Below are 26,071 nucleotides of genomic sequence, written 5' to 3'. Positions count from 1 at the left end.
GTTGTGTGTGTGTGTGTGTAGTTGTGTGTATGCATGTATGTGTGTGTGTAGTTGTGTGTGTAGTTGTGTGTGTGTGTGTGTGTGTGTGAGTGTGTGTGTGTGTGTGTGTGTGTGTGTGTGTGTGTGTGTCTGCGTGTGTGTGTGGGTCCCTGCATGCATGTTTATTTAGTGCAGTAGAAATGGCACAAAATGGAAAACTGTTTATCTTTGGGTTTATCTTTGGAAGACACTCCTTTTGGAAATGAGACAGAAGGCAGTCAGCTGAAGCCAAGGCAGAGCCTCACAGCCCGCTGTCTGTGGTGCCTTTTAAGGCTCCGTTTGCAGCTGAGCTTTCCTGTGTTTGATTTCTCACTGCACGAACGTTCCAAACTAGCCAAGACAACCCCTCTCTGCTTTAATTTGTGTCCTGCTGCAATTCCAAAACTGTAAAGCTTTCACATACACTGTAGCTCCACATGAACCAAAACACACTCCAGTTTGCATCAAAGGGTCAAATGAGCATGGTGTGAAAATACCTTATGATCAGACAATGTAGTGTGCTTACTGTCAGATACTTCAGCAATGCACTTGGTGCCTTTTGGCCACAGCTCCTAGTGTTTGTAGAGTGCATTCAGGGGTTAGGGCAGCCGTGTGTTTGCAGTCTGCACACAAGCCCCTCTCTGTGACATCACTGTTCCAGGGAGAACATGTTCTATGGTCGATTTTTGGAAATGAAGCAATACATTGGTGCACTTTCCTCAGTATTGGGCTATGGAGTATTCTTTCCTTGATCTGCCTGGGATGTATTGACTGTTCAAGCCTGTACCAGCTTCCATCAGTGGTTTTACAAATGGACAATGCACAAAATGGACAATCATAAAATGAACAAATGTACAAATGAATAACTTAACTAAATGAATAATTTAAACAAACAATGGAATCAGGCACATGTAGATAAAAAAGCATGAGATTTCATAAATTTCCTAAAACTGATGCATAGCATTCACCATCACACCATTGGGCCATACTATTAAAGGTGTCTTCGCCATTGTTTGACTCACACCCAGCTCTCTGATACTGCTACCGATGTGCACTCACTTCCTGTGAAATAGAATTCCCTTGATGACACTTTCCATTCAGCAGATAAGACACACGTTTATTGAGCAGAAGTCATCCCACTGCGATTAAGATCATCACATTTTTGCTGTCTCAGAAGAGTTCCTTCTTGCATCTTGAACTGGCACACATGTTGGGAAAGGGACCAGCAGAATTTGAAAGCATTGAAAACAATCCAAACCTAGATAGTGCATAGCATTAGTGGCTAACCCTATTCCTACCGTCTTATACCTGGATGGTACATAGCTTCATTTATATTTCATTTATATTGTACGTCATTTAAAGTTCAATAAAACGTCATTTATATTTACTGTGTAAAGTGTTATGTTGCAGGGCTTTGTATTGGGGTTGGTATATCCTGCTGAAAGATACAGGCACATACTGGACATCATTACAGCCAAAAGGGCTGGACAAAACCAACAACTTATTAAACATGAACGCGTTGATCATGGTCACTACTTTAGGTCATTACTTGGTTGAGCACTGCAAAATGACACACATCTTTTCACCACTATCATCGGATGCCTGCCGCTGGCTGCTAGTCACTGCTGTTTCCCTGGGGACCTGGTGTACTTTTTTTCCAGAGTTCTGTTAGCTCAGCAGCTGCATTACAGTTGCCTGTATGTCCTGAAAGCAGCTTCAAACACACTTTGGCACACGTGCAAGGGGAGCTATCTGCTCTGTTTTTACCTGATAGTTTTCTGCACAAAAACTTAAAAATGTATAAGTGTGTGTTTTGTTAGAATTAGGGCCACATCCATTTACATTTACATTTATTCATTTGGCAGTGAGGTAGAGTACAACACAAGCAAAAACCATATGGAGTTAACAATATTAATTTTATTTTATTTTTTTTAATTCAGTTCAGTTTTTTTTTTTTTTTTTTTTTTTAATTTAGTTCAGTAGGAAACAGTTTTGAGGGGGTAGTGTTTCAGGTGCTCAGGTGAGAGCGGAAGAGCTGTGTCTTCAGATGTTTCTTGAAGACAGAGAGGGACTCAGCAGAACGGATGAAGTGTGGAAGTTCATTCCACCATCGGGGGACAATGGCGGAGAAAGTCCTGGATAATGATTTAACACCACAATGCGACGGGACCACCAGGCGCCGTTCGGAAGCAGAGCGTAGCGGTTGCAGCAGTGATTTCAGGTAGGTAGGTGCAGTTTTGATGGTCGCCCTGTACGCAGGCATCAAGGCCTTGAACATGATGGACCGAGAGCAAGAGAGGTGTAATGTCAGGCATTTTTGGCTGGCTGAAAACCAGACGTGCGGCCGCATATTGTATCAACTGCCTCAAACAGGTGAATTGCTGCCCGGAAGAAGAGGGAGAAACAAGCATATTCTAGAATTCTAGAACTTGACGGAGACATTGAGGATATTGTTTGCATACAGTTTGGATGAGGAGACCAGTTTACAGCATTTGGTTGTGGCTGATAACGATTCTGGTTTTTTCCGTCATTTTGCGGATGGTTTTCATCAGGACGCTGATAAACAGCGGTTGTTTGTGGCCTCCGGCGACCCTAGAGCTAGGTTGTTTTGATATGCTGTTTGTTCCGTTGGGACTCGTATTTGTATTTTTAGGCTCTCTTACTCGGTGTCAGTTCTCTGAAGCCGATTTTGTGCCTCGTTTTTAAATAAAAATAAACTAAGCAGATCAAACCTCCGGAGGCTGGCCCGGGAAGAGACCCCACAGTCGGCGGCGTCACTGCTGTTAGCTCGGCCTGGGAGCTGTGTCTCACATGACTTTTTTGGGTTGGTTGCTTGTTTGCCATCTTCATTCATTTCGAGCCAGGAAAGAGTAGTCATAACATTGTCAGTGTGTGTATGACGTGTGGGAGTGCATGTGTTGAGATTATCTCGTGTATATTTGATTTTAGATGTCAGCTAATGTAGGATTCTTGACTGACAAGCCCATCATACCTGAGACTGAAAATTGTTTCAAGTATAAATTTTACACCCAGGGGAAATTAAACTAAGCCTAAAAATTGTGCTAGACTCATTGCACTTATGTGTGCATATCTCTTAAATGAATGTGTCTTCATGTAACCGTAGTGTACAGGTACTAGAACTGTGAACAGACATTTAAATTACAGAAATATATGCTTTGAGCGGAAAATTGATGATGTGGCAGTCGAATGCATGTTAAAAGCCAGTTTCAGCATTGCTATTCATTCTGTCTGATAGACTGCAGCATGGAGGCGACAGGGTGCTGAGTCAGTGCAGCACACTGTTTCTAGGTTGCAGGTTATTTTTATTGTTTGTCTGTGATTGGCATTACAAGTGAAACACATGCAGACATTGATGGGAAAAGCAATAGTGAGCTACAGGGAGTGACCCCAGTATTTGAGTAATCTATATCTAATTAACCTGTCTCCTGTATGCCCCTGCGAAAGCTATTCTCTGACCTCCAAAGAGCCAATCTTAGTGCTGTGCTCCTGTAGCGCTGTGCCCCTGTAGCGCTGTGGTCTTGGTTGAGGTAAGAACCTTTTTGGTTCTAGGGCAGTAGGCAATTTCAAAAGTGGGGGAATAGGCAAATACTGTTACACATTTGTTTCAGTTTAATTAAGAGGAATGGAAAAATATGTTATCAATATCACAAAGAGATGGAAAGAGACATATCACAGCTCATTTTCAGTTTACATCTCCATGGCCATCAGTGAAGGAGAACCTCACCTGTCCCTCACCTGTCCCTCACCCTTCCCCCAAACCCATTCTAGGTTAGTTGTTGTATTGCTATATTTTTAAATATGCAGTTGAGGATCCTGAGTTTTCCACCTCTCACCTCTAGCAACAGTAATACTCTTTAGCAATCAGCTTAATTTGCTTTTAAAATACATTTTTCACCTTTGCTTTTAAAATAAATTCTTTGATTCCTGAAGTTTTTTAAAAGAAAGATGTCATTCTAACACAAAGTTCTAGTAACTTCAAAATACTCCATTTTTCGCTGTGTTCTGGCTTTTGGCCCACACTTATATTCAGTTGTTTTCAGAATATCTGCAATACATGCTCCTCATATCCTGAATAAGAAAGGAAGTAAACAACATCTCTTCTCCAAAATATCCCTCCCCAGGAGAATTCATCTGTACACCAGCTGTACTTCCTCCCCAGGAGAATTCATCTGTACACCAGCTGTACTTCCTCCCCAGGAGAATTCATCTGTACACCAGCTGTACTTCCAGATCATTCAAAGTGAGCAGTTGCCTAACTAGAATGGGCATATAGCAAAAGCAATCATAAAAACACACTCTCCTGCCTAATTTACAGAAACATGAGAACATCCCTGCAGTTTCTGCAGCAGTGTGTGTGTTGCTACTACAGTGCATCTCACACAGGAACTGAACAGAAAACCCCTTTTTCAGCATTACACAGGCTGGTGGAAAAGCTGTCCCTTACTCCCTCCCCAAGGGCAGGGGTGGAAGGAGTTTTCAGTGAGGTAATGTCTGTGTGGGGAGGTCTATATTTAGGCCACAGGGAATCCTATACTGCTTCCATCAGGAGAAATGATATCACCATTGTGTGGGAGATATTATCATCACACAGGCAGTTTATTTTAATTATTATTAAAAATGATACTGAAGGTGTGATCTTATACCTCTGCAGCTGACAGTCTGTCTGCCTCTCCAGGCTGGAAACTTGGCTCCTCCATTCGGCTAAGGGTACAATGAAGCAATTTAGTGAAAATCAGAAAACTAATTGTAATGGGAATTAATTTGAATGTACATGAATTAAAAAATGTTCCATTCATAATTTCCAGGCAGAACTTATTTGTGTGAGACCAGTGCCATCTAGTGGTAGTTATTAGTGGCGGCAGTGGAGCATAGTGGTAAAGAACAGCGCTAATAACTGAAAGGTTCCTGGTTCCATTCCCCCTTGGGGTGCTGCTGCTGTACCCTCGGGCAAGGTACCTAGAACTGCCTCAGTAAATCAGCTGTGTGAATGGGTAACATGTGTAAGCCGCTCTGGATAAGACTGTCTCCTAAATGACTGGTATGTAGGTATGTAATGTATATTAATGACACTCTAAGATGCAACAGTGTTACAGTATGCCTACAGATGTGCTGTATTAAGGTTTCTAAATATTCCATGGAAGGAAATCTCTGGCTACATGACCAATGGAATGAATAATAATAATAATAACAATGGTAATAATGAAAACCTCACTAGCCAGTTGCAAAGCCTATAGTTAGTAGTGCTTAAAGCTTGTGGCTCACATGTCTGGCTTCCAAGGGCTGCTGTCCTTCAGGATGTTAATAGCCTTGTTCATACTGGTAAAGAAGGGATATAGAGAGGAGCAGATATGTACCTCAATGCAGGGCCATTTTTACTCAATTAAAAGGATGCTGCTCCTTGAAAATGAAAGCACCATTAGCAGTTGTTCTGTGTGTACTATTGCCTATTTTATATTTATAACTGTATTTATGATAAGATTTGATTGGTGAGTCATAGTGAATTGGTGAATTTTGGTTTGTTTGCAAATAGGAATGGTTTTCAAAACATGTTTGTAATTATTTTGTTATGTGTGTAACATATTTGATCATGTATAGGTCTTGAGTCAACTGCTTTTTAAAGGCACAGTGAGTCAGTGAATCTTTTGGCCTGGATACTTATCTCCAAACTCAAATGTTTTGGGTTAAACTCAATTCAAATCAATTCAATTTCATTTGTATAGCGCTTTTTACAACACAAGTTGTCACAAAGCAGCTTTACATTGTTCCCAGGCCTGAGACCCCCTGAGAGCAAACCTAAGGCAACAGCGGCAAGGAAAAACTCCCCAATTAACAGGAAAGAACCTTGAGCAGAACCCGGCTCAGAGGGGGAGCCCATCTGCTTTTGGCTGGCACTGGGCAGATAGAATTGGAATCAACACAGTATTCTCAGCTTTATAACTTCAGAAATCAGCTTTCAAACCTCAGAAAGGCTTATATAGGAGACTCACTTTTTTGAAGTATTTTGTCAAAGTCAATTTTGTCAATGACAAACGCACTTTCCCCCCAAATGACAGGTTGGTATAACACCTTTGTTCTGGTAACAGATATTTACCCAAAGTGGTACACACTCAAAGTGTGCGCTGTGGTCATGGTGTATCATGAGTGTAAAGACATGACACTGTACCATGAGAACGAAACAAGAGGTGCCATCTGGAACTCACTTGGCTAGCATTTATGGCATTAAGAGTGTCATATGTTTAAGAATGGCTGATTACATTTTAAAAACTCTCTGTAGTCTGTAGGATTCGCACATACCCCGGGAGACTCCAGTGGATTTCTAATCCATCGCCAAAACCACTTGGCCAGGACTACTACACACTTTGTGTGTGTGTATATGTAGCCCACTATATCTCAGATACATTTGCCATTTATTAATGTATTGCATTATTTGGCTTTGACTAGCACAGTAATTTAGGTGCTTATGTCTTTAATGTCGAAGCCAATTTACCAGTGCTGGACCTCTAAACCAGTTGTTTCAGATTGAGCCTCCAAGGTAAATGTAGAAAAGAGTCTTCAAAAAGCGGAATCATGTATGTTGATTTTTATGCACATGGAGAGCCTCAGGCAAAGAGTAAAATGACATTTATCACAGTTTGCTCCACGTGTTGAAAGCAGCAGTGTTGCCATACCGCTCTAATATATGAACTCGCAGCCCAGCCATGAATATCGGAAGGTCATTTTGACAAGACGCCAGTTTGTTATGAAGATCTCCACCTGCTGCCTTTAGGTTTATATTACCTTCTGAAACCACAGCCCAAGCAGAAAGATACATTAGCACCCTCTTCTTGCTAGAGTTTCTACTCTACCAGTAGCTTTACATTTGTTAGTAATGAACAGTTTAGTGAAAAGTGGTGGATTCAGCCTTTAGGGAATTCTTCTATAGTTATCCACCATGTGGTAGAGGTCAGTGACCATTTCCCTGCAGTCTTAAAATGAAAAACAGAATATTACCCTAAGCCAGCTTTATCTCTTTTGTCTATTTCAGGCATCCCAGCTCATTGTTGTAAACATCTAAGTGCACTTAAAATATTTTGTAGTAACTTCTAATCTATTTCTTTTTATTTGCTACTTAGTTTCACTTTTGGATCACTAGAGGGCTGTTTCCATTATGAAAATTTTGAAGAAAAACTATGCTTCTCAGACCATTAAAGGAAGTGAAAGTTTAGTCATATATGCATGTATGGGACAAATATGCACATGCAAGTCAAGCTAAGCTGTGTTCTATTCTTTATAAGCATACATAAGAGATTACATTCTTATTAACATCACAACATCGTGTGGTGTTCAACACCGTGGCACAATGCTCAGAAAGCATTTTTAAGGGCAGTACTCTTGTGATTTCAAGTTGTCACTTTTAGTGTCCTTTGCCATGAATATGAGTAACACCATTTTCATTTTCATTTAAAATTGTAAAATTTGGTGATATTTAAACCAGTTGAACAGTATGTGTTTACAATGCTTGTGTATGTGTGTTTCAGTTTATACTGAAGGACATGAATAAAGGTTTAAAAACATGCTATATATATTCTGCAGTGCAAATTGTCTTTATTGAGACCCTTCATTCATTGGATATTCAATAGAAAAGAATTAAAGGGAACAAAGACTCAAAGAATTGCTATTTTTTAAAACTGGGTAATAAACTAAATTAGGAATTCATACAACAAAGAAAAAACAGTAGCTTTAACTTGAAGCACATGTGTATAACTGCATTAAATACATGCTTTAATTTGTTACAAGTAAAGAACAAGTGTTTATTTTTTGTGTCTTAGCAGGTGACTATTTTGATGAGCAACCTTCTCCACTCAGATGGTAGTGTTTAAAAATGCTCATTGTCCATTCTGTGTGGGAATGTTATCAGAGGATTTCCAAAGAAATGGAAAAGGAATATCAATGTCCATTTTTTTATCACTCACTCTCACATAGGGCTGCATATTTTGGGAAATTTGTTTCAGAAACTCGATGACATCGTTGTGAAATGAGTTTAGGTGTTTAACAATTGCATCAATCCAGGATTTAAGGATGGTGTTCAGATTCTCCAGGGTCATCTGGGAGTAGACCTCTTGGATTTTTGCTGTGGCTTCCTCTAGGTATACTCCAGAAGCTCCTGCAGCCTCCATGATTCGTGCCGATATGTCACGCACAGCTTTGGAGTTCACAGCATCATAATAGATGGAATCAGCCCAGGCAGAGAGTTTGTCTAGATTCAGTGATGTCAGGGAGGTGATGAGCTGGTCGGCTTTGTCCACAACAGACAGTAGAAGGTCCCTCAGTCTCTCCAGCACCTCATCTAGTCTTACAGCCTGCAGGTTCCTTACCACTGAAATGAACTCTGTCTGGATCTTCTTCATGTTGGAAGTCAGGTCATCAAGGATGGCCCTCCCACTAATGACATGGTTGGAACCTGGCAGTGTGATCTCGATATTTCTCACGTAGTCAAGGAAGTCGTAAGTGTGGGAGGCCAGTAACTCTGGGACATTCTGCACAGCATTTTCAATTAACCCCATTACAAACAGGGTGATTCTCTGGTAGATCTCCATTCCTGTGAGCTTCTCCTTGAACCCTGGCAGCAGGAATTCAGTCTCCCTCAGGAACGTGATTACTGCATCCAGCAGAGCTTGAATGTTATTCTGGTACTCTGTAAGGAGGTACCTGACATTGGTAGATAATTTTCTACTCATTTCCTGCAGGTTTATGTCTGCAATATTTTTTGCAGCCCTCTTGTACATCACCTTGCCCTGGTTCTTGATCTGCTCAATGCCACTCTGCAAAGCGTCGACAGACTTGGGGATTTCACTGTACACTTTCTCAATAGTGTTTGAGAAGGTGTCCTTCAGCGATAGCACAGACGTGATCTCAGGAACCTTCTCTTTCAACCCTAAAAGCATCTCATAGGGAGCCTCCATGTTCCAAGAGGCCTGTAAGTTCAGCTTCTCAGGATCTTTCAGAGACACTTTTATGGTGAGTATGTCCACATCGTTCTCAGGTGCAGACTGCAGGAAACAAATCAAATAAAGAAAAGAAATTTAAGTAGCCAATCATCAACGAAGTCAAACAGACTGACCTCAGTGATCTTGCTGTGAAACAAATACAGATAGACATACACAAATAAGTGCATTTCTTTGTAGCAACAATGACTACATTATCAGACAAGAAGATAAGTAAATAAAAGTGCCTCACCAAATATCGACTGAACAGTCTTCCAGACACCTGTGACAGTGCCTTCCTCTGCAGCTGAAACCCAAGTGATCCGGTGGATGGAGAGAAGACTGTGGCAGTGAAGCCATCCTTAGTATTTCCAGTGAATTTCTGATTGAACTCGAGGTTTGAAGTGGGCAGGCTGACCTTGCCAACGGTTGTTACTGACGCTTCCATGCCCTTCCTGTTGAGGGCGATGGTGCTGTCGTGGGTGCCCTCAGCATTCATGTGCTCCAAGGACATGGTGGTAACCAGTTTCAGATTTCTTTTTCTAGTTAGGGTGGAAGTGCCATCGAGTTTTCCTTTGAGAATGTCAAACACAGAGGCCGAGGACACTGCAAACTTAGCTACAAGGTCATCCTGGTTGTACAGGCCAGCACTGGAGCTCAGGGTGATCATAGCTGACTTGAAGGAGAAATCATAGGTCAGGTTGCCCATTGCAGGCATGGTAATGCTCTGCTGGATTGTTGGCAGAGTGAATCGGGGCAAGGTCAGGCTGCTGAGGGATGTGGGCACATGGAGGACAGGGAGCTCCAGTACAGGCAGGACAATAATGTAAGATGGAACAGTGTAGTCTACTAATGGCACTCTGAAGCTGGGTGAGTTGATTTCTTTGGGTATAACAAAGCTAAATGCAGGTAATTCAGCAGTGAAAGGTGAAACTTCAATGTTTAAGATGGGAACAGTGTACCCAGGGACTGTGAAGGTGGTAGGCATCAACTTGGAAGTATCAATCTTGAATTTTTCATATTGTCCCTTAGCCTGGTTGTATGAAGCTGTGAGGAGAGCAACTGCTATGTCTCTTGCAAGTGCAAAGTTTTGATTCATGATCTTGGCACTACCATCAATGGCTTTGTAGACTGGCTCAAAGTCCATGCGAATAGTATACATATCAGGGTTCTTCTGATACTGGAGATTGACATTCAAATCAAAAGTCTGGTGGGTGGTGGTCAGGAGACTCTTCAAGCCAGCGTCTTCCCAAGGATTAAATTCCTGCACTGATGGGATTTTCATATCAGTAAAAGGCACAGTAATCTCAGGTATGCTAATTTGATTATTCAGCAAATCAAGATTAGCTTCACCGTTCATGGCTGCATAGACTGCAATGGAATTCTTGTTGTTGTCCATTGTGAAACGGTGAGAATACTTGTACTGGTTGAATCTAGCTTGGCCCTCCCAGCTGACTTGCTGTACTTCAGAGTTCAAAGTCACAGTGTAGTCATTCTGAAGGCTGATTTTTCCAGTTAATTTGAATGGTAACATTGCCTTGCCATTCCCACTGTTTTTGCAGTTGAGGACAAACTCAAAGGGATGGGCCAGAAAGTTGACTGAGTTGGACAGTGTTCCATCAAAAGTGCCTGCCAGTTTAGAATCGTGTGAGGCTGTCACTTGAATTTTCAGGTCCTCCATTTGCACCTGTCCACTCAGAACCATAATGCTTTCCTTAATGAAGGGAGTTTCAATCTCAGACCGTCCATCAACAGTGATGTGCCTGGGGAGGACAGACTCAGCTTTTACGCTCTGTTTTGTTTTTAGGAGTTTGCTGTTTATGTCACTATTGAAGGTTAGCTTGGCGGTGTTGACATTAACAGTAAACTCCACTTTGCTCTCGTGGGTACCTTCATCAGAGAACTCTAGGAAGGACCACTTCCCATTACCTGTATTTTCAACAGTAACAGAGATAACACCTGATTCCAGGCGAGCCATTGATTTCTGGTTGGCAGAGACTTGGCTGGAGATGTCAATTAATGGCATGTTGAGATTGTGATTGTATGTAGTCTCCAGAGATGATGAGAGATCACGATCCAAAACAAGGGAGACAGAGCTGACCAGGTCTGCAGTGTATGGCTCAGTGGTTGCCTTGGCAGTAATCTTTGCTGAGGCGTGAGCAGATGCACTGTAGAGCGTAACTGTACTCTGCTGCTCGACCGAAAAGGCTGTGTGGCCCACTTTCAGGGACTCCTCAATCAGCAGCCGCTTCATTTTGGGGGCAGCAAGGCGGGCAGTGGCATCCAGCGTGTAGGCAAGAAGGTTGATGTCAGATGTAGCCTCAGAAGTGAGAGAAGCTGTGAACAGTGGGGTAATTGGGTTAGTTGTGGAGTTCTTGAGCTCGGCAGCAGTCTTGAGGTTGTAGTGTGGTGATTTCATTTGGAAGCCACCATACAGCTTGCCAAAAGCTGGGACTTGGCTCACTTCTTCCAGTTTCTGGCGTACCTCATCTGCAAATGCTTTATAATCAAATGACTCCACTTTCTTTAGAATTTTGTCAATGTAATCTTTCATGTCGTTAATCATTTGTTTCAAGTCAATTGCTTTTAGAAGATTTACCACCTTATTCACCTCTTGCATGGCTTTTTCAGATAGGTCTTTGAAGTCAATTGATCTCAGAACATCAACTACTGACTGCATAATTTCTTTGATCTTGAATTGCTCAATGAGTTCTAAAGCCTTCTCCATAATAACCTTCACAGTGGTTTCTATCTCAAGCTTGTCAAATAGCTCTTGTAATTTTGCAGTTTCAAATTTCTTGATCTCCTCCTTGATGGAGCCAACAATGCTGCTTGTTCTGGTGGAAATTAGAGCAACTACTTTCTCCATGTCTGTGTCAATGTTAATAGAGGAGATAAAATCTTGCAGATCCTCAACAAACATCTTGATCTCAAAGCTGTCAATAACTTCTTTCAGTTCATGTGCCATCTCTTGAATCCTAGTACTAATTTCATATTTTTCATTAATGTCCTGCAACAAAGCAAAACTGCTGTCCTTCAGTGTCACAATGGTGCTTTTGAGCTGATCAAAAATTGCAGGGAGACTCTCAATAAAAGGTAGCTGAATAATGTGGCTGTCACTGTTCTTGTCGTATTTCAGGAAACCGGAGATGCCGAACTCCTGGTTCTCACTGGCTGGTTTGTTCAGAAGGTCTGTGAGAACTGTCCCAGACAGCTCCAGTCCAATCTTCTCATGGTTATTGTAAGCACTGACTTCCTGGTTGTATACATGTTTGTTGAGCTTTGATGTCACCCTCCACGTTATCTGCTGTTCCTGGGGATTCAGCACACTGTCAAACTTGTTGTCAAAGCTGGTTTCAATTGGAGCTCCTCTGTCCAGCTGGTGGGTGGTGGAGGCTCTGCAGGTATGTGAGCAGGTAGAGGACAGGGGTTCTGCTTTCAAAACGAACTTGCTGTACAGCCGACCAGTGTGCTGTATACCGTATAGGTTGAGATCACCATCAGAGCTGAGGCTGGCATCAATGCTGAGGTCGAACGGAGCAGCAATAATTTCAACAGAACTATCAAGGTGGACAGGTTGGGAATTGAGATTAGTCACACTTTTTAATTTGGAGGAGAATCCAGCCACCTCCAGGTCAGTGCTCTGGGCCAGCTGAGCACCCAGGATTTTGCCAGTCGTGCTGCATTTTAAGTTGGCAATCAGATCAGCATAGCCGATTCCATAGGTATGTCTAATCTCCTCCTCCCTAAAGGCTCCATTCAGACTGCCAGTCAGATTCATCTTGTAAGGCTCAAGCATGAACTGTCCCTCGTTTTTAAAGTACACTTCCAGGAGTTTAATCTCATTGTTCACATTCACATTCATGATGTAGTGCTTCATGGAAACTGTTATATCATGCTTGTAGGATGTGGTGTCACCCTGTAGTGAGCCAATCAGGTTGTTGGAGATGGTCATACCTTCTTGGTCCAGTCTGAATTTCATTGTGTTCCTGGAGTCTACAGCAAAAAGGTTACTGTTGAACACACTGTTCAGGTAAGCTTCAGTGCCTCCAAATTTCCCCTCCACACTGAGGTCAGCACTGTTCTGCTGAAAAGTTCCCTTGGAACTGAGGGATATAGCTGCTCCAGTGCCATCAACTCCTCCATTGAAAACATTCTCAAATGTAAGTGGGCTGCTCTGCAGGGTGGTGGTGCCACTGGTGGATATGCCATCAGCATTGATCCTCAGGGTGGCCTTGTGGGAACCGTGGCTGGATTCAGAGTTGATGGAGGCATCAGTGTTGATCTCAAGGCCGCGGGCATTCAGAGAGCCGGAAAGCAGAGAGTAAGCACGATTTGGTGTCTTGTCAGCCTGGGACTCCACCCTGATGCTGGCAGATTCGGTGGAGGCAGTGACTTCAACCTGGTTACGGACAGTTGTTCCAATTGCTGTGGATATAGAGTCAGACTTCAGGGAGACATGGGCATCCTTGTAGCTGATGTCAACCTTAGTCACATGCTTCAGATGGTTATTGTTCATGTTAGTGCTGGACTCCACAGACAGCTCGCCATTAGCATACGTTCCCTTGATCTTATTAAGCACTTCGAGCAGTTGGCTGTCCACTCTCAGTGTTGACTCTCCTCGGCCCTCTGTCTTGCTGGGATATAAGGCGTAAGACACAGAATATGTGGTGGTGCCAGACAAGGGGCCCAGTTTGATCATTCCATCAAGGTTAGAATCTCCCATAATTTCATCAAGGCTGAGGGTGGCCTGGCTAGTCATAATAAGGGATGTTGATAGACCCAGGGGGCTGGAGGCTTCTATCTTATAGTTGCCTGTTCCCTTCATAAGGTCACTGCCACTCACAGATTCTGCAAAACTGAAGCGAGCATCAATGAGCTTATGGCTAAGGGAGCCGTTAAGAAGAGTCTTCATGTATTCAAGGGTATCCAAATCGATCGTTCCAGTTCCTATACGGAAACATAGGGTGAGCCAGACGTTAAAGTCAGACATCATTGTGCAGAAAACAAGTCAAGAGTTATGTTATTCCCTCTGATGCTTATTTATAAGCAAGAATTGAGTATTAAAATGTAGGAATGCTTAAGGCAGGCAACCAATTTAAAATTTAGAAGTGATTTATCATGGAATATTTTTGGTAAGAAAATTGGTAACAAATCTATACTTTAACCACATTTAAATTAAGAAAAAGCATACAAAAGGTTTACCTTCAATTTTGTATGACAGGAGCTCCAGGGGACAGTCAGCCATGACTTGGTACTTAAGGATGTAGCTGGAGGTATCCACTGTATTGTTTCCACCAGAGACTGACCACTCCCAGTTGTAGAAGTTGCTGTTGACCTTGGCAGACACCTCAGCCATTCCAATGAGGGGAAGTGGTAGCTCGTAGCTGGGGGGTATGGAAAAGGCGGGGATGCTGACCTCTCTGGAGGGAATTTCCAGGCCAATCTTGGGAATAGACAGCTGAGGAATAGTCACAGTAGGGGGGATGCCAAGATCTGTAGATGATGTACCACCCAGAGGCAGAGGGACTGTGAGGGTGATATGATCCTTGTTGAACTGGTATCGGAATACACTCTCTCTGCCAGAGGAAAAATGATATATTAATTTAATCAGTAAGTTCTCAGGAAACTAGGGAGTGTGGTTCAACAAATTCACAAAATACAGTGTTAACCATGTAAAATAAAAAATTTATACAACGAATACTTACGAGTACAGGAACAATTTTTCAGGCATAGCAGGCAGGGTGAAGTCTGGGATGTTCCTCAGGTTCTCCATATAGGGGACATCAACAGCAAATTTGTCCAACCAGATGCTGGTAGCCTGCAGAAAGACATCATTTCTAAAATGTAGCACCCATAGTATAATATGAACAACACAGCAGAAATCAGAGGATTATTTGAGAATTAAAATTTGTTGGAAACAAATCACGCTTCCAGACGTCCAAAGGTGTCAGTTTTGATTTAATTACAATTTGAAGAACATTGGAATCTATAAATAGGAAATGAAGAAGGAAGAAAAGTTAAAGTTGCTTCTTACTTCGACGGATTTGGAAAAGATGTGGCGCATTGTCATGTCAGTTTTAGCCACCCTCTGGTCCAGAATGTCATTCAGGAGCTGCTGAAGGTGCAGCGGGTAGGCTTCAGCATCGGGGATGAGCTTATGGACCTCGGAGCTCAGGTCTGATTTCAACTCAACTTCAACCCTATCTTCATCTGCAAATGAGATTAATTTCCTAAATCAATATATTATATGATCATGTACAATAAAGCATCACAGTGGTTAAGATAGACTTGTAACCTGCCCTCTCCCAGAATATTTGAGGTGTGTACCATATCTGAAGATAACTTTTTCCACATAGGAGGTCTCAGGAATATTGATGGAACTCTCAAGTTCCAGAGTCAGATCCTCAGCTCTCTTCAGCATGGCAGTAACAGTGGCATCAGTCTTCAGAGAGGGGATGGACAGCTGGACCTGCAGCAAACCGTCCTTCATCTCCTCAAGTCTGCAGAAAAGAACAGAATAAGCATAGTTAGCTTGATATAACTCAGATGACCTGTATACAAAACATTGAGTGGGTAAGGAAAAACAGTGTTTGCTTACTTGGCACGGCCAACTAGGGACAGCTGTGGGATATTTTTGTTGGTGATGTCAAAGGTGATCTTCTTCCCCTTAGTGCTGCTGTCGGTGATGCCCAGTCTGATTCCAGCCTCCACATCGTAGTCAGGGATCTGGATGTCGGTGGAGAGGGTATTCCTGTTCCTGTTGTACTTCAGAGTGGCTGTGGCTTCAGAAGGCTCTGCACCTGAGACAAAGAGAAGCAGGGTTCATTCAGTGCTGACCAGACAGTAAATATGCAACACATTCACTGTTCATCATTATTAAAAATAATCATCATGATTAGCCCTCAAGCGATGTCTGTACCCTCTGTCTTCAGGGTCATCTTCAGGGTATCCACCTTCTGGCGTCCGTCTTTGCCCTCTTTCAGGAGCTCATAGGTGAAGGCGGCAGTGTATTCAGTGACCTCACCAGTGGGCTGGATCTCCAAGGCAAATCTACAGGAACAGTGGTTTTCAGATCAGCACCCTGGATTATTACTTTATCAAATAAAGAGATACAAACACAATCAACTGCAGTGCTCCTGAAGCATAGCACTTACTCTGTTTCTCCGGTCAGAGGGAAGTAGGGAGCAGCATTGTTGGAACTGGCATCAGAGTAGCGCAGGGTGGTGCAGTACTGCACTCCAGAAAAGAGCGGGCTGCATGTCACAGAATCAGTCCTGCCCTCTGCCATCGGAGGCAAGACTTTACTCTGACCAGAGGTCACAGACAGCAGTCTGTTGCTGAGAATGCAGCAAAACAAATAGGTAAAAAACCCAAAGTGTTTATTTAACTATCAGAGAAACTCAACAATCTTCAGGTACAATAATGTCAGTCAAAGAACGACTGAGGCCTACCTGATTCCAAAGAGCTGGGTGGTACCCTGAGGAGCAGGGATGGCCAGCTTGATCTGATTGTCACTCATGTCAAGTCTGGCATTGAGTGCACTCTCATGGTAGATGCTGGTGTGCATCTCTATACCAGAGATGACAAATTCAGGAATGTGGATGCCCATCTGTGTCACAAATTCCACTCCAACGGAAGGCATGAAAGACACTTTGTGCTGTGGGTAAAGTCAGCACAGTGAGAAAATGTTGTATTTCATTTTAGAAATAGCAAGCTCTTCTTCATTTATAAAGGCTTGCATTAGTGTTGTCTGGGAAAGAAAGCATGGATCCTTACCATTCCAGGTGCAATTGTCAGGCCTCCCTTGGCTCCAGGGGCAAAGGTACCTGATAGAGAGACTTTCAGGGGGAAGCCAGAAGCAGTTGGCAGGGAAAAGTCATTGTCCATGAAGATGTAGTGGACAAAGAATTCATTTTCAGTGCTGGACAGCAGAGATTTCAAGAACTGAAATCAGAAAAGGCAAAAGAGGATTATATGGTAGCAAAAAACAAAGTTTCTGGCAGGAAATAATATCATGGATCATGGGTGATGTTTATACACCTTACGTACATTTATAAAGAATACAATAGATTGTTAGTAATGTCTGATTCATCAATCTAAAGTATTTTATGAACGATTTCCCTTTCAGGTCATTGCTGGTCTTTTTTTCAAAGTAATTTCAGAAAATTGCTTTTGAAAGCATAGAAATAAGCAGTTTGTCATTGTAATATTCTCACAGAGTAGATTTATAAATTGAATTGAAGTAGGTCAATATTATTTTACATCAGTTGCATGAACCATACAGACTGAAATGAGAGTACCATAAAACACATGACACATTTCATATTTAAAATGTAATGTAAGGGTACACTCTATCTCCATTGTCTGTGAAGTGAAGAATCAGTTAGAGGAAGGGCATTCATATGGTTCAGACTTATAGCAGCTTTATATTTTTCATTTGATTGTTTTTCAGTGTTCACATGTTAATTACTTCTAAACTGGATTACTGAAAATGGAACTGTGAGGGTAAATACTTTTTGAGATGCATTATATATAGAATATTTTATGCATTTGGTGAGGAATATGATTTATAGTAAATGACATCAAGCTGGTGAGTTAGGGAAAAAGATGGATGTATTTCTTTGGCTGTAAAAAAAAAAAAAAAAAAAAAAAAAATAGGACTAAGCACTTCTGTATGTTCTATGGCTATGTTAAAGCTCAGAGTACAGTGAGTCTGTATTCAGAACCCATGACATGCATGACAGTTTTGACATTGCAAATACTATGCTGTGTTTGCAAGTGGCACTACCTTAGTTGGCATCATCTTAGAAAAAATCTCGGCATAGATGGTCCCAGATTGTGCCAGGTTTTTCAGTTCGCTAGCCTTCAGGTATCCAAGCTCTGCCCCCATTATCCTTAAATAGGCCATAGCCTCTGGGGAATCCTGGGACTGCAGTTCCTTCACCAGCTTATTGGCATTGCGTGCAATTTCCCTCAGGAGGTTCTCTGGAACCTGCAGGTAAGGAATAACAGAATAGTGATCACAGAAGTGTCTTTTTAAATGGTAGACAAATTAAATTGAAAGAGAGTGCATACTGGAGAAGAAAATAAAGACTGGGTTTTGTTTTGAATACCTGTCTCTTCATTCTTTCATTTCTCTGGGGATTGATCCAGTTTTTCAGAACTTCATTGACTTTGTTTGGCATCTTGTCCTCAACCCAGTACATAGCTTTTGACACAGTGTCAGGGAAGAAGCCATTCTCTCCAAACAGAGCTTCAATTGTTGGTTCAAATCCCTTTCCTTCTATGCCAACCTTAAAAAGAAAATTCACAGTATGTGTGGGCTGAAAGCCTTTTGGATCTCAGCAAAGATGAAAGAAAGAAACTTCTCAGGAAAGAAATCATTACAAGTCATAAAGATACAAATTTTAAGTTGGCTGATACTGGCTACATTAGGCTGTTCTGAAAGAAGTATGTGTGTTTTAGTCATACCTCTAACATGTCTAAGTTGTATCCAAAGGCCTTCAGGGTAGTCTCCAGCATGACCTCTTTAGGCACGTAGCCAGTGGGATCAAATATCATGTTTCCTTGCATAGTGGCCATCAAGGGATCTTCTGTTGCCACAGAAGTGTCCAGCTTGTAGTTGCGAGAGAACTTGGTGTACTCAAAGTGGGTGGTAACTTCATTGTCTTGCATAGCCTCAATGATCTTTCTCCTTAACCTACCAGGATGTAGAAAAGAGAAAGATTCTTGACCATTGCATCCTAAATCTAAAAACGGTTTGTAAAATTCTGTTCCACTTTGCTTGGATGTGTAAATGTACGTACTCTTCTGTTTCAGGACCCTTTGAGTTCACGATGTTGTAGATGTGGGATGCCACAAAAGACTTGACCTGCATGTTCTGCTCCTGTGTCAGAATTTTCTTCACTATCTCAATGTCAGTTGCCTCAGGGTCCTTCATCAGTATTAGGTAGGCTGCAATCCGCTTCTGTACAGCTCCCTTACTGTACTGGAATACCTTCTGGATGTTACTCCGGACCTAGTCAAAGACATACATGCATCCTCTGTGAAACAGTTCTATGATTGCTATGTAAGTGTGATGGATGGAGAGACGGATTAAATGGTGAAGATGGAAGAGGGTTAGTTTACCTCTCCAGTGACGGACATCTGCCTGAAGGCCTGGATGGCAGCCTGCTGGACGGACAGAGTGGTGACAGGCTGCCTCATGCATTTGATGAGAGTGGACTTTAGAGCTGGATCAGCAGCCTCCATGGCTTTGCCCATGTTTCCAAGGACCTGAAAAACAAGGGGGGTCATACTGCAACTGAGCAAATAGCTCTGAACATCTGAGAAAAGACACTGTGAGACAGACACAGTATAGCATACATACCCTCAAGGTCAGGAAAGTCTGGTCCTTGTCACCTGCACAGTCACTACCAAGCAGGGAAGCAATGTACTCCGCAACTGCAGTGATCTCAGGAGTGACCTTGCCCTCAGCCTGGTAGAACCTGGAGATGACAACATAGTGAAAACCAATAAGAAAAGCTGTTAGACATGTTGGATTAAACAGCTATACCGCAAATGTGGATGCTCCCCCTAATATATCCATCAGTGAGCAACTCTCCACGTCATTAAATATTCCAACATTTATAAAAGGGATTATATTTAATAGGATGTTGAGAATTAGTCAGACTGAAGAATTTAATAACAGCAGTCTTTACTTACCTCCTAACACTGTGGCTTAGGGCATACATTATGGGCTTGCTCGGCTTGTGCTGTGCCATGCTTAACATGCCCTGGACGAGGTGGTTGCTGGGGTTGGTCAGGAGCCCCATAGCATAGACGGCAGCATCAACCTCAACAGCAGTTTTGTCCATGGTGCTCAGCACCTGCAGGATGGCACTGCTGCACTCAGGGGTCCCACACTGGGCCAGAGCCTGCCAAGTCAGGGGCCCGGAAACCTCAACCATCTCTGGGACAGCTGGGCCCAGGGCCTCGATCTTCAGACCTCGGATCTGAGTCACCAGCTTCAGGAAGAGGCTGGCACGTTGCTTCCCCTGATGGGTCTGGGAAAGGGTGCTCAGTTCCCTCAGAGTGGCCAGCACAGCGTCCTTAGTCTGGATGGGAGCCTTGTCTTCAACAGCCTCCAGCTGCAGGGCCTTCAGGTTAGCCTCATCTACACAGAATGAGACGGGTGAGTTAACCCCTCGAAAATTATAAAATCAGACTCCTTTGGTAATATTGTAGGAAATGAACAGTTTGCTAAGATGCTGAGTTGAGGAACAAAGTAAATAAGCTTTTTGTTTTTCATTCCCATTCAATTTCAGAATGAATGCTCTGGCATGTATTCATTCAAATGGATGCTGAATTTTGGACAGAAGTGACTCTTACTGTAATCAAAAACCCTGTCGTTGATCTTGCTGGACTCCTGCAGGGTCACGGTCTGTTTCACCAGGGCTGAAATTCCATACTCTTCCCTGTGTGGGAAGGAATGGGGAGGAATGGCTCAGAATATGATACTGAATAAGATCAGGATCCTATATTCATGTGCTCTGAGAGAGTGAGAGGTAAATTATAACTGAAAGAGATATTAAACTGCTATTTCAAAAAACACCAAGAGGGAGACACCAATATGATGGAGCTATTAGTGTGCAAGTAGCAGAAAGAAATTGGCACAGACATTTGCTGTAACCCTGTGGCCACATGCAAGTGCAGAGAGCTAAGGGGTATTTGTGGGACTTACTCGTGAGAGAAAGGTAGGAAGATGTGTTTCTCAGTGCAGGTGCCCTCAGTCATGTGCTTCTTCTTGTTGTCAAACTTGTAGTTGCAGGTCTGGGTGCTGCTGATCAGTGTGGAAAGGGGAAGGTTCTATAGACAGGGAGACACATACACATTATATTATATTCGTGATTATATTCACGTTAATGATTATAACAGCTAAAGCAACTTGAATTGTGTTCTGTTGTGCTGGAAGTCGCTCTGGATAAGAGCATCTGCTAAATGAATGTAATGTAATGAATTAGGACCATGCCAGAATTTTTTAATTGAAGTGAGGCACCTCAAATATCAGGTATTCAGCTGAAGACACAAACCCTAGGACTATGCCTCATGCACCCATATTCAGACTTGATAATCTCTTGCTATAGGTTTGTTTTTTTTTTTAATTTATTTAACTCCCTGTGAATACTCATAAATACTCACCAGGCCAGAGATGAGTGCCAGGGGGCTGGTGAGGTCCTTGCTGGGACGGAAACTGTCGCAATGAGACAGGTCTCTTGTGACGGTGACATCGGTGGCAATGTCCTCCCTGGTGTTGACAGTGAAGTCAGTGCTGCACAGACCATGAAGAGTGGCCTGGAGGAAAAAGGAAACAACAGCACCTAAGAACCACACATACTCACCATTTGGGCACAGGATACACACAGAACTGCAAACTATTCTCACTTTAACACTCAAATAGTTTGAAGATATTGACAGATTAGTGTTGTAATGTTTTATACATGTGTTACCTGCTGTGACTACCAATAAATGGAAAACCATTCGTTGTTCCATAAGGATTATATATTCTGTCTACTGAGCCATTTCACACCTTGAGTAAGAACTCTTGATGATATACAGTAGGCTACAACACACTACTATCAAAATAACATATTGAGTAGGTTAATGTATTGTTTTTTATTTTGATTAGACCACATGACTTAACTTGATTTGTCTTGTTTTAGTCATATCTGTTTAACAACACACAGCACGAGCACCTACCATGTTGCTGTTTTTCTCCTCCTCCAGCACTGGCACCAGCAGGGCAGAGATGATTCCTCTCTTGATGTTGAGGATGTTGGTGGGCTCATCTGCCTCAGGGAACAGGCTCACCTTAGACTCACCCTCCACAGTCAGCTTCAGTGGGTTCCTGGACAAGGGTGAGAAGAGATGCTAGTCATTTCCATGCAGCCTGAATCATATCTTATTCTCTGTAATTAAGGTCATTCCTTTTTCCAGGAAGTGGCTCCTTTATGTTGCATGATACTTATACAAGATCTCAAAGGACTACAGATTGTTTTGTGCTGTGTGTTTAGTTTATGCCAGTATTTATTGCACCATTATTTTCAAACTTTCCCCCATTTTGTGGTGTTCTGGGCTCTGGCCAAGTAGAGGTAGATTATTTACATTTACATTTACATTTATTCATTTGGCAGACGCTTTTATCCAAAGCGACTTACATAGGTTACAGTTCTTTACAATGTTATCCATTTATACAGCTGGATATTTACTGAGGCAACTGTGGGTTCAGTACCTTGCCCAAGGGTACAGCAGCAGTGTCCCAGCGGGGATTGAACCGGCAACCTTTCGGTTACAAGTCCTGCTCCTTAACCACTATGCTACACTCCCGCCCAGATCATGGGATAGAGTGCCCTCTGGGCCTGTGAACAGAGTTTGGAACGTACTTCTCCATGGCGGCCTGGAAGGCATCAGCTCCGGCAGCCGGTGCGTACACGGGCAGCCCCTCGGCATCGATGTCAGACACCTCGCTCAGAGTGCACTCGGGGGTGGACACTATGTAGCTGCATGTCTGAGGCACATCGATCACGACCTGCAGGAGGAAGAGCAGTTAAAGAAACACTGTTTCTGCAGGCCTACAGGGTAGCTTTCCAAAACTGACTCAGACAGGAATCAGGTCAGGACTGTGTGATCACACCTACCTTACAGGTGACTTTGGCACCGTTCCTGTGGTTGGAGGCTCCGCTCACTCCATTCAGGGTCTCGGCTTCGTACTGGTACACATATTTCTTAAAGCTCTTGAATCGTGTTGCCACTGTAAAGAGTAGCAAACTTTACATACTTAAGGTGCATAACAAAAATGATTTGCGGTAAAGGCTGAATCTGTAGATAATTTGATTGTAGTGGGGCGGTGTTGAAACACTTATAATCTGAGGCTGATACTTTATGATAAGTGGACCTGGACTCTGGAATTTTCTTGATTATGATCTAATGGATAATGTTGACTCAGCCAACTGGAGCCTTGGACATGGACAGTGCTTTCGTCAGCAAGGGTCCAAAAGTCAAAAGGTGCAAGAGATAATCTGGAACAGGTACTGGGGTGAGTTGAAGAGGTAATATGTTGCACAACATATTATGGAGGTGCTGTTGGGAGGCGAAGTCCACAGCTGTTACAGACACACAGCCTTCAGCCCTGTTTCCCCAGCCACTGGCATCTCTGTGCTACAGTGTATAACGTGTCTTCTGCTCCCAAAACCCCATGAACTATGATCAAAGTAAACGCTTTACGGCACTATAATATCTATAGTAAAGAAATCATTGATTAAACAACCAATATTATACTCTTCTGAATAATTATTCTAATCTATAATTAAATTAAAACACAGGTATTGAAAAGGTAGCCCGAACCATTATAAGAATCCCTTTTTCTTTCAGAAAAGTTACGCAAGCAACATACATATCAAAGTAATGGAACTATAAAGTTATTTAATATACATAATTTCATATAAAATGTAGTTTTTGTGTATGTTCAACTATGCTCCTATTTTATATAATTTATAAATAAATATACAATATGTCATTTGTTGCAAAAAATAGTACATCACATTTGTAAACACTTGGCCACTCAAAGTGGAAATACATGACATAAATGCAAAAAATAAAACGTTTTGGCCTGAAAAGAACTGAAGTAAAAAATGCTGACTTACGTAAGCATGCTGGAGATTGCTCCTCAGTGCTGCTGACGCCTTCCTCTGCAAAGGAAATGCACATAACACCGTAATATAACACCTTATTATAATGCTGTACTGTGAATGATTGTGTCTACATAGGGGAACCATGGGTTCCCACCCATGGTTCCCAGCATGGAATAAGCCTTAACCTTCCACAGTTTCCTGCAATAGTCAAGATCGGTGTCCTTCCTCAGGATGTGTTTGTAGGTAGTATGATTGTAAAATAGAAGTAAATACCTTCTTGAACAATTTAAAAGAGCAACCCTTAATAAATCTTTTTACAAAATCATTGAAAATGAGATTGAAGGTCCCATTTTAATATTATGCCTTCACATTCACTGTATATGGTATCATGCATGGATGGCAATTCGGACATCACAAACCAATGGTTTTTGCTGTATTGCTTGGTTTTTGGGTCTGTCTGCATTTCATAACTTGCTGTTTCACTTATTAATCTGTCTTTGCAATTCAGTAATTCACCTCAAAGAACTCTTCTCCAGGTTATCTAAGGTATCCAGGTACTTTTATTAGATTACATTACATTATGGTACTTACGGGCCAAGGCGTAGGCGCAAAGAAGCAGCAAAAGGCAGAGCTTTGTGTCCCCCATGATGGGTTCGATGCAGCTCTGTTCCTTGGCTTTAGCGAGTCTTCTTTGAGTCAAGACTGATTCCACGGCTCCAGCCCCTGCCTTTTATACCCCAGCCAGCCAGGCCCCAGGCCCGTCCGAGTTGCAAAAGTGCTGCTGCAGCTCCAAAGTTCAGAGCGTCCGTGTGGCAGGACAAAGGCGACTCATATCATAAACACTACTAAGAATTGATTGTCAGCACTGGACTTGATGGGACTCTCTGATTGCAGTGGATTATCTTTCTTCTTCTTCAATTGATTTTCTCTTTCTCTTGTCAGTAAGGCATGTCTTAAAATGTTGTTGCTAGGTGTCTGTTGCTTGCTGTTTTTGCTAGTTCCATAAATTGCACTGAACACCATCATCTGAATTTTTAAAATGCGGCTGTTGTTTCTTTAATTTTATGAAGTGTGTTTTTCATTGCTTGAGCATAGACATCCTACAACAAGGCTTATAAGAAAACTAATAAAGAAATCTTTTACTTTCTTTTTTTTTTAACAAATTAGCCACGTGTAGAGATGGGTGGAAGTAACAAACTGTTCTGGGTGAGTCATTAACGTGTTTACAGTTAGTCATTTAGCAGATGCTCTTAACCAGAGCAGGTCAATACTGATCATTTATACATAAATATATAGACACACACGCACATAAATATACATATATACAGTCTAAAAATGTTCTCATCTGCTTACAAGATCTTGCGATTACTGAATTGCTTCTGTTGAATCAGTTTTGTTGGGTTGCTATGTTATGTGGTTTTCTTGTACTCATGATTTTTTTAAGCACAAACACAAATTATCAGAAATGGAAGTTGAAAGTAGAACCATGAAGAATGGTGAGCTTTGTTTGTTCAATTTCAAACCCAATTATATCCATTGGGTAAATTCATTTTATATAGGCACTCTGCATTTATCATTTATGATTCAGTCTTGATTCTATCCATGAGATTAGATGAATTTTAATGTGGAGCTGCTGACTTTATGATTTGATTCTGCTGAATGCTGTAACTTATAGCATAGTGGTTAAAAACAGGATTTGTATTCTTAGGGTTGTGAGGTCAGTTCAGATGTGGGGCACTGCCATTGTACTGTTGACCAAGGTACATCTTAATTGCCTCTATAAATATTAAACAGTATAAGTAGGTTATATGGCCAGTGTTATTTCTGCCAAGCAAAGAAAAGTATTCAGTTGTGTAGATGCCATAATGCTGTGTGAATGTTTTTACTGTTGCAAAAAGAGTTGTTTATAAATGTGAGTTGCTTTAGGATGCACAGATTTTTTTACCTTATGAGTACATATTTTGTTTAATTTACTGGCTTATCAGTATTTATTTTTTTCTTCTTAAACAAATTTTTGTTGTGGAACTCTTACTGGTCATTTAATTTTTTGGGTTTACACAGCTAATCATCAACAAGAAGGGACAATGTAGCACTGTCACATACATTACATTACATTTCATTTTATTACATTTCATTACATTACATTTCATTATATTACATTACATTTCATTACATTACATTATTATACATTTTTTTTTTTTTACTTTTACATGTTATTCACTTATACAGCTAGATATCTACTGAGGTAAGAGCAGAATGTAAGAATACCCTTTACACAGCTCATGTGTCTATATATAACATTTTGTGTAAACACCAATTAACAAGATCAACCTGTAATGAAAATGGCAGTCACAGGGACTTCACACCTGCATATGCATATAAATATTTCTCTGGGTA

General features: G+C 41.8%; 1 protein-coding gene across 1 annotated transcript; it reads right to left on the bottom strand.

The window, feature by feature from the left end:
* Window positions 1-7,606: 7,606 nt before the first annotated feature.
* Window positions 7,607-24,365, bottom strand: LOC118791964 (apolipoprotein B-100-like). Its single transcript, XM_036549562.1, has 26 exons — window positions 24,266-24,365; window positions 23,687-23,731; window positions 22,682-22,794; window positions 22,427-22,572; window positions 21,744-21,891; window positions 21,186-21,338; window positions 20,728-20,852; window positions 20,376-20,461; window positions 19,710-20,160; window positions 19,375-19,492; window positions 19,134-19,280; window positions 18,812-19,023; window positions 18,477-18,705; window positions 18,119-18,298; window positions 17,794-17,997; window positions 16,782-16,949; window positions 16,457-16,662; window positions 16,160-16,342; window positions 15,925-16,055; window positions 15,604-15,805; window positions 15,333-15,505; window positions 15,040-15,215; window positions 14,711-14,823; window positions 14,208-14,581; window positions 9,256-13,952; window positions 7,607-9,068 (listed from the first exon to the last, which is right to left on the bottom strand). Exons 1-26 carry the CDS (start codon window positions 24,318-24,320, stop codon window positions 7,905-7,907), a joined length of 9,999 nt encoding a protein of 3,332 aa, XP_036405455.1. The 5' UTR covers window positions 24,321-24,365; the 3' UTR covers window positions 7,607-7,904.
* Between the last annotated feature and the right edge of the window lie 1,706 nt (window positions 24,366-26,071).

Source organism: Megalops cyprinoides, chromosome 17 (genome assembly GCF_013368585.1).
Source record: "Megalops cyprinoides isolate fMegCyp1 chromosome 17, fMegCyp1.pri, whole genome shotgun sequence".
NCBI lineage: Eukaryota > Metazoa > Chordata > Actinopteri > Elopiformes > Megalopidae > Megalops > Megalops cyprinoides.
The sequence above is the reverse complement of the archived record's forward strand: the minus strand, read 5'-3'. Positions and strand labels throughout refer to the sequence as shown.